Source organism: Benincasa hispida, chromosome 11, assembly GCF_027475165.1.
Source record: "Benincasa hispida cultivar pf3 chromosome 11, pf3_genome.v1.1, whole genome shotgun sequence".
Classification (NCBI taxonomy): Eukaryota; Viridiplantae; Streptophyta; class Magnoliopsida; order Cucurbitales; family Cucurbitaceae; genus Benincasa; species Benincasa hispida.
In genome coordinates this window covers 69,836,839-69,851,262 of record NC_143488.1, presented here as the reverse complement: position 1 = coordinate 69,851,262, position 14,424 = coordinate 69,836,839, and the positions used below count along the sequence as shown (strand labels likewise).

The 14,424-nt window shown below is 31.7% G+C and overlaps 2 protein-coding genes across 2 annotated transcripts; both read left to right on the top strand.

The window, feature by feature from the left end:
* Positions 1 to 6,082: 6,082 nt before the first annotated feature.
* Positions 6,083 to 8,155, top strand: PCS1 (Eukaryotic aspartyl protease family protein). The gene has a single exon (XM_039049489.2). It carries the CDS (start codon positions 6,444 to 6,446, stop codon positions 7,791 to 7,793), a length of 1,350 nt encoding a protein of 449 aa, XP_038905417.1. The 5' UTR covers positions 6,083 to 6,443; the 3' UTR covers positions 7,794 to 8,155.
* A 3,079-nt stretch (positions 8,156 to 11,234) lies between these two features.
* On the top strand, positions 11,235 to 14,280 carry LOC120091381 (laccase-17-like). Its single transcript, XM_039049382.2, has 6 exons — positions 11,235 to 11,385; positions 11,471 to 11,622; positions 11,700 to 11,944; positions 12,024 to 12,152; positions 12,391 to 13,068; positions 13,676 to 14,280. Exons 1-6 carry the CDS (start codon positions 11,272 to 11,274, stop codon positions 14,089 to 14,091), a joined length of 1,734 nt encoding a protein of 577 aa, XP_038905310.2. The 5' UTR covers positions 11,235 to 11,271; the 3' UTR covers positions 14,092 to 14,280.
* Positions 14,281 to 14,424: the final 144 nt, after the last annotated feature.

The window sequence follows — 14,424 nt, the reverse complement described above, 5'->3', positions numbered from 1 at the left end:
GTGGAGTGCCCAATAACTAATGAATGTTGAATAATTTAATTAAAGAGGTTTAATTAACTATTCAAGTACCAATGGAGTTTTAATCTACACGTCCATGGGGCTCCATCTATAGCTCAATAGAGATTTAATGAGAATCAATTTTGGATTAAATTGAATTGTTTAAATTAATTGAGAGAATTAATTTTACTTAATTATATATGATATAATTATTATTGTAATGACCCGAGTTCTGGAGGGGTACATGAATAAACCGATATCATATCCAAATGAGAGGGATCCTGAGGACATGAAAGTATGGCTAAAAAAGGCCTAAAAGAATTGAAAGTTACTACCTATACCAATAAGGTGCATCTTTCTTTTCGGTGGCTCAATCATAAAAATTCCAAAGTTAAGTGTGCTTAGCTTAAAGCAATATGTAAAGTTTATCTGAGAGAAAATAAATATTTAAATATGATTCAAATATTAATTATGTGAATTGGTTTCATATAGCTAAATTTAATATAAATGAAATTTATATTAAATACCATGTATTAATGAAAGAAATAAAAACTATGGATTATATTGTATTTGATATAATATAAACTATAGGTTATATGTTATATTGGATATAACATATAGTAAGTATATATTATATATTAAGTTAGTTAATGTATAATTATATATATTAAATAAATTGAAATTAGTTTTATTTTATTTTATTTTAAATTTTGAATTTAAAATGGATCTCTCTCCCCCTAATATCTTTCAACCTTCTACATGGATGTTGGGTGTGTAATTGGGTGGTTTCTTCTTCTTCATAGAGTATACATGAGATTCAATCTCTGTGTGTGAGACTCTGGAAAACCTCTCAAGAAAACTCTTATATCCTTTCAATCTCTCCCTTTCCAAAAATCTAAGAGCCCACAAAACTCCTTAGTAATTCTCATCCCAATAGAGAATTCAGGAGGTTCTATTGTGGTGGTGTCCTCATTATTGGAGGTCTTTTTGTTTGTGGTAGATCGTGACCGGAGAAAAGGATTCATGAAGAAAAACGGTTCTTTAAGGGTAAGCTTACTTGAAACCCTAATTCCCTTTCTGTTTAATTTTGGTAGCATGTTGTAAATTTTATGTTATTGCAAAATTCATGATCTGTAATTTTCATTCTATGTAAAATTGAAATTGGAACTGACCCACGTTTTCGCTCAGGGCCTTTACAGGTTCCTTCATAAGTAGTAATATTTATACTTGCCTTTACTGTTCTCGATAAGGTTCGCTTCCAACTCTTTTTAATATTCTTTTAAGATTGAAAGATCGCAATTGCCCTATTTGCCAAGAAATAACCACTAATTCTAAAATAAATATACTTTAAAAAACAAAAACTATGAATGAAAAAGGTTAACTTATGTGTTAGTTATGTATCTAATATCCACCTGTTATGTTGTCCTCATTGAGTCTAGGTAGTACATAGTATCATCATATACATTTAGAGCAAGTAGTATCCAATAACCACTGATTAATAAACTATAATAATTATTTTTATTGCTAATGCAAGTTTGTTTGACTACTACATTAAAATTGATTAAAAAAACGTAAGGATTAAAAGGAGCAAGAACTATTTAGTTTGTTTTTTAGACCATTAACCTACTACACAGGTTTCGAGTTTTAACTTCTTGAGAGTTATGTCCAAAAGAAATGAGGAGGTAGATCTACAAAAACATATTGTGAACTTTCCTTTGAATCAACAAATGATGAATGCAAGTACCTATAAATATTTATACTCATAAGTAGACTGCATAACCATTCAAATCTCTTAATTTTCCTCGTGAGCAACTTCAACAATTTCTTTTACACTTACAACATCAGTCTGTTCATACATGTTGGTGTCAAATTTATAAGATCCTCCATAAAAGGATGAGTTAAGAACTTCTTCCCCATGCCAAAACCAAATTTTATAACTTTCATCTATATCATTGACATATAAATAATCTCTAATACCCTTGCTACCATGCTTTTCACAATTCCCACATTTCAAATAAGGACAGCGAATATAGGAGTTATTTGTATTAAAAAATTTAAATTTGATGAAATTTTCTGTACCCAATTTATAATCGCATTAGAATTTAAAAGGATAAGAAAAATAATCTCATTCAACGATCTAGCTTAAAGAAAATGGTCCACTAAGTTGCAAATTGACCAAAGGTACTCAGCTAGTCATCTACCATATCAAGCATTCGGCTTATTCATTCGAATAAGTCCAATCGAGTATCCCAAGGTATCAATGATGACACTCGTTAGAAGTTAAGTTTATGATGTTTAGAAATTATGTGCTTATTGTTTTAAATGAAGTGAAATAGAGAAAATTTGAGTATAAAATATGCACGCCTGTTTCTGCATCTCAACAAGATTTGAGTTTAATTAATCTGATATTTGAAAGAGTCCATATACATATGAGATTGAATGTATAGATGATTTTCAAATACAATCTTAATAAAAGATTTAAATTGATTTCACTTAAATAAAATTAGAAGTATAATTGAAACAATTATATGTTTCGCACGATATTTTTCGAACTAAGTTTGAATGATAGAGTAAATCGTTATACTTATAAAAGTTCGGATTTAAATTTATACCGCTCCCAAAATTTGAATGTATGTAATTGATATTTTTCCTAAAATCAATTTAGTTCATTCAAATAATGATATATAACTATTTTCACTTAATCTCATTCTTGATAAATAGAGAAAATAGGGAAAAGATGATAATATAAAAAAGTAATTACTGTCTGTTTGATTAAAATATAGTTTTTTCTATTACTATTATTATGTAAATGACGACATCTAAATACGTCTCATACACATGTCCAATATGTATTGATATTTTTTAAAAATTTATACGACAAGTAGGGTACAAAAATTTGAAGACGTGTCAAGTTACGTTTTTTTTTTTTATCCCTTTTTGAATAAAATAAGTGAGGTACAAAGATTTAAATCTCCAACCTCACATAAAGTAGTGTTGAACTATATTCATTCTAACAAAAAGATTGACGATTTAAAAGCAAAATATTAAAAGAAGATTTAAATTGATTTGCTTATAAAAATTTAGAGTTTTATTTGATACAATTTTTTTAGTATAAATTTGGTGGTGGGGTTTGAACCATGGAGCATGGACCTTTGGTTTTTAGTACATATAGGTGCCAGATGAGCAAAACTCTTATTATCTATTTGATACACTTATTACTTTAAGATTTTAAGTGATACAAACCCCAATACTTAGATAGTATAAATAGACTTTTTAAATAATAATAAGTTACGTATATCATACTTTTAAGGATTTTTTAAAAATTTTTATTTTGAATCTAGTTTCCATGTGGTCTATGGGCTTCAAAACTCAAAAAGTAATATTTTTACCCTTAAGTTTTGAGTTTAAGATTATATGTTTAGCTTCTATTTTTCACAAAATACCCACTTTCAGTCGTAGAAGCTAATGTAATTAAATTAGTTTTCACTATTTTTTCATCATTATTATATATTAAATACGTTCACATTTAGTTATTTAAAATCAATTAACTAAAAATAATGTCCAATACTAATGCAAGCATTAATAAAAATTCGAAGGTAAAAGTATAAAATACCAAAACTTATGACCAATAAAAAAATTAAACTCAAAACTCAAGAGTAAAAATGTAGTTTTAATTATTATTATGTTGTTTAATTTTAGTCTTCATACTTTCACATGTCCAAACTTTATGTACTTTAAATAGTATTTTGAATAAACTACTAAATACAAAGATGAAAATAGTACTTTAAAAAAAAATCAAAACTCACAAATTAAGACGTTACATTTCAAAATTTATAAACGAATGAAAAGTAAACTCATAACTTAGGAATAAAAGGGTCATTTTTTCAATTTTGAAACTAACTTTTATATTTACTACTTTTATGTTGAATCTTAAAAATTTAAAGCACGTTCACCCACCATAAAAGTTAAATACAATATAATAAAAATAAATTGAAAAGATTTTCATATGAACTCAAATGAATGGACCACAATTCAATATATAACCGAGACAGGGAAAATGATAATAATAATAATTAATTAATTTAAATTAAAAAAAAAAAAAAAAACCCGTGTTTTGTTTGTACATGGAGACGCCATTAAATGCATCTTATCCCCTCACATTCAATACACCACCCTCACAATTTTTCTTTTTCTTTAATTTTATTTTACTTTACTTCGATATCTAATTTTTTTATAAAAAAAAATCTCAATTTTAATATTTTCATAGAATAAACTTTTGTTAATTTCTTGACAGAATAATATTTATTAGCATAGGAATTTCAAATATCTCTCTCAATGAAAGAACCCATTTTCATTTTGTATTGTTTTTCTAAAAGGAGAAACAATTCCTTTTTGAAATTCTATTTTTTGCTCCAATAACAAGCGATTCCATTCCTTTTTTCACCATCGAAATAATATTGATATCAAATATAAACCTTCCATACTAATTTATAAATTTATTTGAAAAAATATATAAAGTTATTAAATAAAATTTAATGAATGTTTAAAAAAAGTTCCATTAGTGGGGGAGGCAAGGCTGCTTGTTTTATACTTCAAACAAGTTGCAGACACATTTATACAATACATAGATTTATAGGAAAACCGCGTATTGATGAAAACTTCAAAAACTATAATTATTTTTTTAAATGCTTTCAATTATTAATTTAATGCATTTGCTGAGCTGGCATGACATTAACGTGGCATTATTTTTTTAATTAAATCCACGTGTCAACATCAGCATCGTTTGACTCTTTTCCTTGTCTGGGTTCAGTGACCGATTTACTAATTTTGTCTAAATATTAATTCATCTCTCTGCCCTTTCACATCGCTTCTTCTCCAAGTGTTATTTTCACTACACGTAAACATATATATATATATATAATAAAAACTGATTTATAAATTCAGTTAATATTACTTCCTTTCCTAAAATAATAGGGGTAAAAAATAATAATAATGTGATGCTCTGTTACACCATAATTATTATTTTTTAATTATTCAATGAAGTAAAGCACCTAGGTGTCGTCTCTCAATTATTTCCCCAAATAGGGTAGGCAATTTTCATTGTACGAGTAATTTATTGCCTCCTTATATAACCTTTTTGCCTTTGTTATACTTAATAACTCAATTATCTTTTGTTTTTTTTTTCAAAAGTATTAAATTAAATACGTGAGGGGATTGAACCTCTAACTTCAAAGTTGATGGTACAAGCACTATGTCAGTTGAGGTATGTTTATTTTGACATAACTCAATTAACCTTTTGCCTTTATTATAAACATGTACTTAATGATTTAATTTTGGTTAAATTATAGAATAAAATCCTTGTGTACTTTTTTTTAATTTGTAATTATCTATTTTTTTGTTATAAACCTTTTGAAAACTAAAGTAGAAACCATCCATTTCAGGTTACCACCACATCAAATATAGTCTCAATTTTTTTTTTTATAATTTTAAATTATTTCTAAATCCATAAGTAGTTTTGAAATATTGATAGAACGTTGGAGAAATATACCGATGTTGGAAAGAATAAAAGTATTTTTTTTAAAAGGGTAACTTTTGATTTTATGTATAGAAGAAAATTTATTAGGCTAAATTCATAGTCAAATAAAAAAAAAAAAAGAAAAAAAGAAAATTGTCTCTTCAGACCAGAGAAGATTGAGAACCAAACATTATGTATTCAAAATGATATTATGAAAGCTTAATATTACCATCTTAAATTGACTATTTAGAGTCTTACCGTCAAATTAGATAATTAACTAATTAATTATAAAATATTAATTACATATTAATTAATCTAAATGATTAGTTAAACAAAATATTAATTTTCGTGTAATTCTCTTCATCAAAATAAGATTTTTAAAAAGGGTAATTACAATTGATAATATTTTGAGAAATAATAACTAAGTGTATAACATAATTTAAAAAAAAAAATTATAAATATAGCCCAATCTACCTACCATTTTTAGGTCTAATATCTATATATGTCACAATCCCTTTTAAAAAATACCTGTATTTGACCTGGAAAATATAGAGAAGAAAAAATAATAATAATAAAATCTAGCCCAATATACATGGGACAGTACAAAATTCGCTTGTCTTGTCTTCCTTAAACATTGTGGCTCCTGCACCGAATAGCGAACACTCTCTGGAGATCTCAGTGTGGATTTCTTTATTCTCTTTTTTTCTTTTTTGGAATTTATTGGGGTTTTAAATTATTGGGATTTATATTGTTGGATCTTGGCTCTGGGAACTGGGAAGGAGAAGTTTCTCTAAGGATTGCAAAGATTTCAGAACACTCTGTTCGCATAAACCAAAACAGAGCCAACGAACTTGCTCAGATTTCTTCACTCTGTATCTTCCAACTGCCCCAACTGTCTACCAATTCCAATTTTCCAGGAAAGAAAAAGAAAATGAGAGATTATTGCTTCGCTTTCAATTCCTCAAGCAACAAATTTCTCAAATATTGTTTCATTTTCTTCTTCTGTACTCTGTTTTGTGTCTTTCAGAATTCCAAACTCTGTTCCTCACTAAACCCAGCACTTGTTCTTCCTCTCAAAACCCAAGTGATTCCGCCGGAATCAGTCCGGAGATCTCCCGACAAGCTTCCTTTCCGCCATAACATCAGCCTCACCGTCTCACTGACAGTCGGAACGCCGCCGCAAAATGTCACCATGGTCATCGACACCGGCAGTGAACTCTCATGGCTCCACTGCAACAGATCACAAAATTCTTCTTCTTCATCTTCGACATTTAACCCGGTTCGGTCATCGTCGTACACTCCGATCCCTTGTTCCTCCTCCACCTGCACCGATCAAACTCGAGATTTTCCGATTCGGCCCTCTTGTGATTCCAATCAGTTCTGTCACGCCACTCTGTCTTACGCCGATGCCTCTTCTTCAGAAGGAAATCTCGCCACCGATACTTTTTACATCGGCAATTCCGGAATTCCAAATGTAGTCTTCGGTTGTATGGATTCAATTTTCAGCTCCAACAATGAAGAGGACTCTAAAAACACTGGATTAATGGGTATGAATCGTGGATCTCTCTCTTTTGTATCTCAAATGGGTTTCCCCAAATTTTCCTATTGCATATCGGAATATGATTTTTCCGGTTTGTTATTACTCGGAGATGCTAATTTTTCATGGTTGGCTCCGTTGAATTACACTCCGCTGATCGAAATGTCGACCCCATTACCATATTTCGATCGGGTGGCTTACACGGTTCAGCTTGAAGGAATCAAAGTTTCCCACAAGTTACTTCCGATACCGGAATCCGTTTTCGAACCAGACCACACCGGAGCGGGTCAGACAATGGTTGACTCGGGCACCCAGTTCACATTCCTTCTCGGACCGGCTTATGCCGCGCTTCGAGACGAGTTCGTGAACCAAACCGCCGGTTCGATTCGGGTTCTCGAGGATCCGAATTTCGTTTTCCAAGGGGCTATGGATCTTTGCTACCGGGTTCCAATAAATCAAACCCGGCTCCCGCCACTACCGTCAGTGACGCTGGTGTTTCGCGGCGCCGAAATGACGGTTACCGGTGACCGGATTCTGTACCGGGTGCCCGGAGAAAGAAGAGGAAACGATTCGATTCACTGTTTTACATTCGGGAATTCGGATCTGTTGGGGGTGGAAGCGTTTGTGATTGGACATCTTCATCAACAAAACGTGTGGATGGAATTCGATCTGAAAAAATCCCGAATCGGGTTGGCGGAGATTCGGTGCGATTTAGCGGGTCAGAAATTGGGTATGGGCCTGTAAATGAACCGGGCCCATTTGATGGAAGCGTTTTAACTATCGGGGTAACTTAGCACGTGATATTGATTAAAATCTTACGGGTTTTCGTGTGTAGTCGTAGGTCCATGCTATTATGGTGGTCCTTCATCTTTTAATACTCTCCGTATATTGGGTCCCCTACCATCTGCGATATTATATAAGAGAAAAAGCGAGTTTGATCCGACAGGTGAAGTGAGTTTGAGTGAGCTGCGATGGCGCCACGTGTAAGAACAGTTTTCTTTTATTTTTTTTTCTTCCTTCCCTAGCTGTACATTTTAAATATTCATGAGCTTTTAATGTAATAAATATATATATTAATATAAAGAAAGTAAAATATTAATTATCTATGATATTTTTTTGAGACGATATTGGAAATGTGACACCAGCGAGCAAATATTACAACATTTAATGCAGATATTGCAAAGTCAACAAAGTTACCTAAAAAATCTGGAGATTAGAGTGGAGATTTTGACGTTCTATATATAAACATGTTGAAAAGTTAGGCAATTTATTGAAGTAATTGAAAATATGAACATGAATTTATGATGCATACAAGCCTAATTTGTTCATGTTATGACTTTTTCTTCTTCTTTTTTTTTTTTTTAATAAATTGAGTGAATCAAATTGGAATATTATTCGACTAGGGACGACACAATAAGACAAGATAAGATTCGAAATACATTTGGGATTTTAATTTTCATGTCCACCGTCTTAAATTTAAAGAAATATTTTCATTTAAATTTCATGATGTGAAGGTGATTTTTAATCGGGGCCTTTTTAAATATTAAAAAAATATTTGAGAAATATTTACACTTTATAGTAAAAAGTTCCAAAAGTACGAAGCACTTTTGGACTTTTTGCTATAAAGTGTAAATATTTTTAGGATTTTTTTATTTATAAAAAATTTTCTTTTTAATATATCCGTGGGTGTGTTTCTTTATTGATAAATAATATAAAATTAATAATTAAAATTTTAAAAAATAAATTATTTCAAATGGTAAAACTATTAAAAATATTTACAATATATAACAAAATTTTAGAAATATCAAGGATAGACGTTGATAGACACCGACACTGATAGACTTTATCAGTGTCTATCAATGTCTATCATTGATATTTCTAAAATTTTGCTGTATTTTGTAAATATTTTGATTCATTTTTTATATTTAAAAATAACACAATTTAAAAATGATTTAAAAAATTGTCAATAAAAACCATGTAGGAATAAACTCTCCTCATCCCCAAAATGAATCAAGCAATAAATTTCACATCCTCTAACCCTTGATTGAATTAAGAACGTTTCTGTATTATCTTAATGATTTCCTATAAGTCGTTTTCCATGAAAAAATTGTCACCTCAATGTCTATTTTAACTTAAGAATGTTAATAATGCTGTTAAATTTAAATTATCCTTTCATTTTTGTCATTCTTACTAGAAATCATGCTGTTTATATTCCTAAACTTTTTAAATATATTAAAGACCATTATGTCACAAATATAACATGATCAGATATAAAGTGATCAACTTAGCTCAACAATGATTAAAATAAACATTTACATTAAAAAAATTTAATTTATAAAAAGTAACTCGATTTTATTGATTTGTAATATAAGTCTTACTGTCTCTAATTTTATACTCTTGATTCTTTCCATCAAATGCATAAATTTTAATCTTTTAAAATTCGGTCCATGGACTTATTGACCTACTTGGATGATCGACATTTGGGCTCGGTGATCTTCTTGAAAAAGTGGTCTTTGGACTTGTTGATTAGTTTGGATCGGCCTCTAACTTGTTGATTGATGTGGATTAATCATCGATTTGTTGATCAATTTTAATCAACCTCTAGCTTGTCGATCAACTTTGGTTGACTTCTTGCTTGTTGATTAGTTTTGATGGCCAGTGGCTTTTGTTGATCGGATTGGATCATTTTCTAACTTGTTAATCAGCTTGGATCGACTTTGCTTGTTAATTGACTTGGATTGACCTCTGACTTGTTGATCAACTTGAATAAGTCTTTAGCTTGTTGATATGTGTGAGTTGGTTTGTAAGTTTTTTCTTGAGTTTGGGGGATTGAATCTTCAACTTGTAGGCTGTGAAAAGACGATAAATTTGTTCAAGTATTATAATCTTGGAATCTTTTGAATCTTAAATCTTTTGATTTCTAGAAATTCTTTAGATTCTCTAATTTCTAAATCTTGTTGACTATATGACTTTTGATTTCTCTAGATGAATAGGAACGACAATGTCTAAACGATGAATTCTTACCTTGAATTCGCAAATGAAGGGTGACATTCTCTATTTATAGAGTTTTGGGAGACTATACAATGGGTTTGGGCTTGGGTTGATCTGAGCCCAAATATCTTGATCCAATTAGACCAAACCATCTTGTTCATTAATCCACAATGATTGTGACAAAAATACATGACATTATTAGAATCCAATCAATTTAATTTTAATTTAGGATAACTTATAATTAGTTCTAAATTTGATGATTAATAATTTTTTCGTTAATTTGAGAAATGACATGACAATTTGTGATTGATCGAAATTTTTCTTCCAACAAATATTATTCTTTAAAGTCAGAAATTCTAGGTCGTACAATTATTAGTGGTACCATATCCATATAATTACTTACGTGATATTTTAAGTTACAAAATAGCTTAAAAAATAAAACTTCTTCAACTAAAGGGGAAAAAAAGGATAATAATAATAATAACAATAATAATAAAATTAATTTTAAAAAAAAAAAAAAAAAAAAAAAAAAAAAAAAAAAAAATTGAAACTAAGCAGGGTTGCTGGTCAACAGGTGGGTGGAACATTCTATTCCTTCTTAGCTTTTGATTAGAAAGTGCCACCAATTGGAGGTTGAAGCCTTTCTGCCTCATACCCCTATTTCCCCTTCCCTCAAACCTCTATTTTTATTCATTATGCTTATATCACAAAACTTCCCTAACATTCTTTTTTCTACTCTAAGAATTGAAATTCTTCAATACTTCTATCATTTTTATTTCTTATATATATTTTAATGAGTCCTAAAATTAATACATGAAGTAAGTTTCTTGTTGTTTTTTTGCCAAAAAAAAAAAAGGAATGAAATGGAGAATGATCAAAACTATTGATTTTAGAATGACGGATATCTTAGGATGAAAATATTTGTTTTACCTTTTTTTTCCATATGGACATCAAGTAGCTGATTAAAACAAGTAATGTCTTAAAGTAAATGTAAAATGGGTTTAGTTTAAACAAAGACTTCAATTTCACTCTAAAACAAAACTCTAGCAGCAACTACAAGTTGATGTTGAGAAACTCATAAAACACACAAGATAACAAATATGTTGTTAAATTCACCTAATTAACCAAACCAAACCCACCAATTGATTTCCTCCCTATAAAAACATCTCATTTTATGTCATTCTTTTCATCCCCAAACACAACTCTAAGTCAGAATCGAGAAGGAAAAAAAATGGCCTTTATCTCTCAAAAAGCCATCTTTTTCTTTGCCTTCTTTGTTAATATTCTTCTCTGTTTACTTCCATACATAGCCAATGCAGGAATCACCAGGCACTACAAGTTTCAAGTGAGCTTCATTCTTCACCCTTTGACATTCCCAAAAACATTACACAACTATAATTCTTGTGATCATTTGTCAAAATTTGTTGCAGATACAATTGCAGAATGTAACAAGGCTCTGCCAAACAAAGACCATCGTAACCGTTAACGGGCAGTTTCCAGGGCCGAGAATCATCGCTAGGGAAGGCGACCGCCTCATAATCAAAGTCGTCAATCACGTCCAAAACAATATATCCCTACATTGGTACGATCATACCGAGTCCCAAATAGTTTAAGCTAATAGATTGTGGTACCTGTAGTAATTTTGTATTGTTAACAAAGGCACGGAGTGCGGCAGCTACGGAGCGGATGGGCGGATGGGCCAGCGTACGTGACGCAATGTCCAATCCAAACAGGGCAGAGCTATGTGTATAACTTCACGGTGAAAGGGCAGAGAGGGACATTGTTTTGGCATGCTCATATCTCATGGCTAAGATCAACAGTGTATGGTCCAATAATCATTCTCCCAAAAGCCCATCAGCCTTACCCTTTTCCTCAGCCTTTTAAAGAAGTTCACATCATATTTGGTAAGAAAATCTGTTTGAAAATTTGAAGGACTTTTGTTTATTGGGTAAGTTAAAAGTTGGAAGAGATTTGATTATGCAGGGGAGTGGTGGAAGGCTGATACAGAGGCTGTCATAAACCAAGCCATGCAAAATGGTGGTGCTCCGAATATTTCTGATGCTTTTACCTTTAATGGCCTCCCTGGTCCTTCGTATAATTGCTCTGCTCAAGGTACTTCACATTCATGCTTAACTTCTCTTTTTCTATTACTTTCCCAATTTTAAAATAATTATGACGTGGATTTTATTTTTCATTTTTTTAAAATTATTTTTAATTGTTGATAAACTTAATTTTTTTAAAAAAAAAAAATAAATAATTAAATAAATAAAGAGAACTATATGGTAATCCATTTTTCCCGAAGCAAAGGGGATGGTTTTAATTTGCAAAATTGAAATGTGGTGGATTGCAGATACCTTCAAGCTCAAGGTAAAACCAGCCAAATCCTATTTAGTCCGATTGATCAATGCCGCACTCAACGACGAGCTTTTCTTCAGCATCGCCAACCACACCCTCACCGTTGTCGAAGCCGATGCCGTTTACGTCAAGCCCTTCAAAACCGACACCGTTTTGATCTCTCCAGGACAGACCATGAACGTACTACTCCACACCAAATCCAATGCTCCCAATGCCACATTCCTCATCGCCGCCCGCCCCTACGCCACCGCACCCGCCGCCTTCGACAACACCACCGTCACCGGCCTCCTCCAATACGAACCCACAAAATCTCTGCTGAAGAGCAACAACAAGCTCCCTCTTCTCAAACCGGTCCTTCCCCGGTTCAACGACACGAGTTTTTCGATCAAATTTAATGCGAAGATTCGGAGTTTGGCGAATTCGAAATTTCCGGCCAAATTACCGACGAGGGTTGATCGGAGATTCTTTTTCACGGTGGGTTTGGGGTTGCTGCCGTGCTGGAGGAACCGATCCTGTCAAGGCCCGAATAATACGAGGCTGTCGGCGTCGATTAATAATGTCACGTTCGTTCAGCCAAACACAGCTCTTCTACAAGCACATTTTTTTAACAAATCTAACGGCGTTTACACCACTGATTTTCCGGCCAATCCGCCGATCAAATTCAACTACACAGGTACGCGATATAATCTATCTGTTAAAATTTAGGAATCCATTAAATTCTATTGAAATTTAGCATTATTAGAAATGTATTGATTTGGTTAAATTACAAATTTAATTTCTAGATTTTAAAGTCATTTAACTCTAAAAAAATATATATATATCTAAGACTCAATTTAATAATCATTTTAATCTTTAGTTTTGCCTTCTTGAAAATCAAGCTTGTAATCAATTTATCACTTGAATCAATACATTTTTATATCTTCTTTTTCAATTCTCCTTAATATTTTTAAAAGTCAAATTAAAATTTAAAAATAAAAAATAATTTTTAAATTTGATTCCATTATATTCCTTTTAACAAAAATAAAAACCATAATTAAAAAATTGAGAAGAAACCAACGTACATTTTTAAAATAAAATTATTATCAAATAAATTCCAAGTTCGAACTACGGAATTTAAAGACTAGATTTATAATTTTAAAAACGACAGACCAACTAAACACAAATCAAATTTATAATTGAACTTATTGATTTAACACTTAATTAGTATCTCTTGGACAGTTTTGTAAATTGCATAGCTATTTTTACCTAAAATAAAATATCTTACTTGGTGGCTGGTGCAGGCACGCCGCCGAAGAACTTGATGGTCAGTAGCGGAACAAAGGTGGCGGTGCTACCGTACAACACCGCCGTGGAATTGGTAATGCAGGACACGAGCATCGTGACGGCAGAGAGCCACCCTCTCCACCTGCACGGCTTCAATTTCTTCGTGGTGGGTCAAGGCATCGGAAATTTCGACCCGAACAAAGACCCGGCCAGATTCAACCTCGCTGATCCGGCGGAGAGGAACACCATCGGGGTCCCGTCCGGCGGCTGGGTGGCGATCCGGTTCGTCGCTGATAATCCAGGGGCTTGGTTTATGCACTGCCACTTGGAAGTTCATACCAGCTGGGGATTGAAAATGGCCTGGATTGTACAGGACGGAAAACGCCCCAATCAGAAGCTTCCGCCGCCGCCTTCCGATCTGCCCAAATGCTAAATGTTCGTTCGTTCGTTTTTTCTTTTCTCAGAGACATTCCCGAAGGGAAAATCGGAAGATTTCTGACTTACTCTTTGTCGTTAATTAGCCCTGAAAGTTCATCCTTTTGAATTGAGCAAATTGAAATTTATTGTTAATTTTGATTCATCCACATAAGTAATGAGAATTTTGCTCCACTCTCCCATTCTATCTTCATCCCCGTATTTTCTTTTATATATATATATATATATTAAAAAATATATCCTCAAACTTTGAGAAATGTACTAGTTAATGGATTTCATAAATTTTTATAAGTCCATCAATTTAGACAATTTATTATGATTATTTAAAAAT

Bases quoted from the DNA above. Each gene is read 5' to 3' on its own strand.
- LOC120091381 (XM_039049382.2), top strand. From the start codon at position 11,272: ATGGCCTTTATCTCTCAAAAAGCCATCTTTTTCTTTGCCTTCTTTGTT. The intron at 11,945-12,023 runs GTAAGAAAATCT...TTGATTATGCAG, and splicing joins AGAAGTTCACATCATATTTG to GGGAGTGGTGGAAGGCTGAT. The intron at 12,153-12,390 runs GTACTTCACATT...GGTGGATTGCAG, and splicing joins GTATAATTGCTCTGCTCAAG to ATACCTTCAAGCTCAAGGTA.
- PCS1 (XM_039049489.2), top strand. From the start codon at position 6,444: ATGAGAGATTATTGCTTCGCTTTCAATTCCTCAAGCAACAAATTTCTC.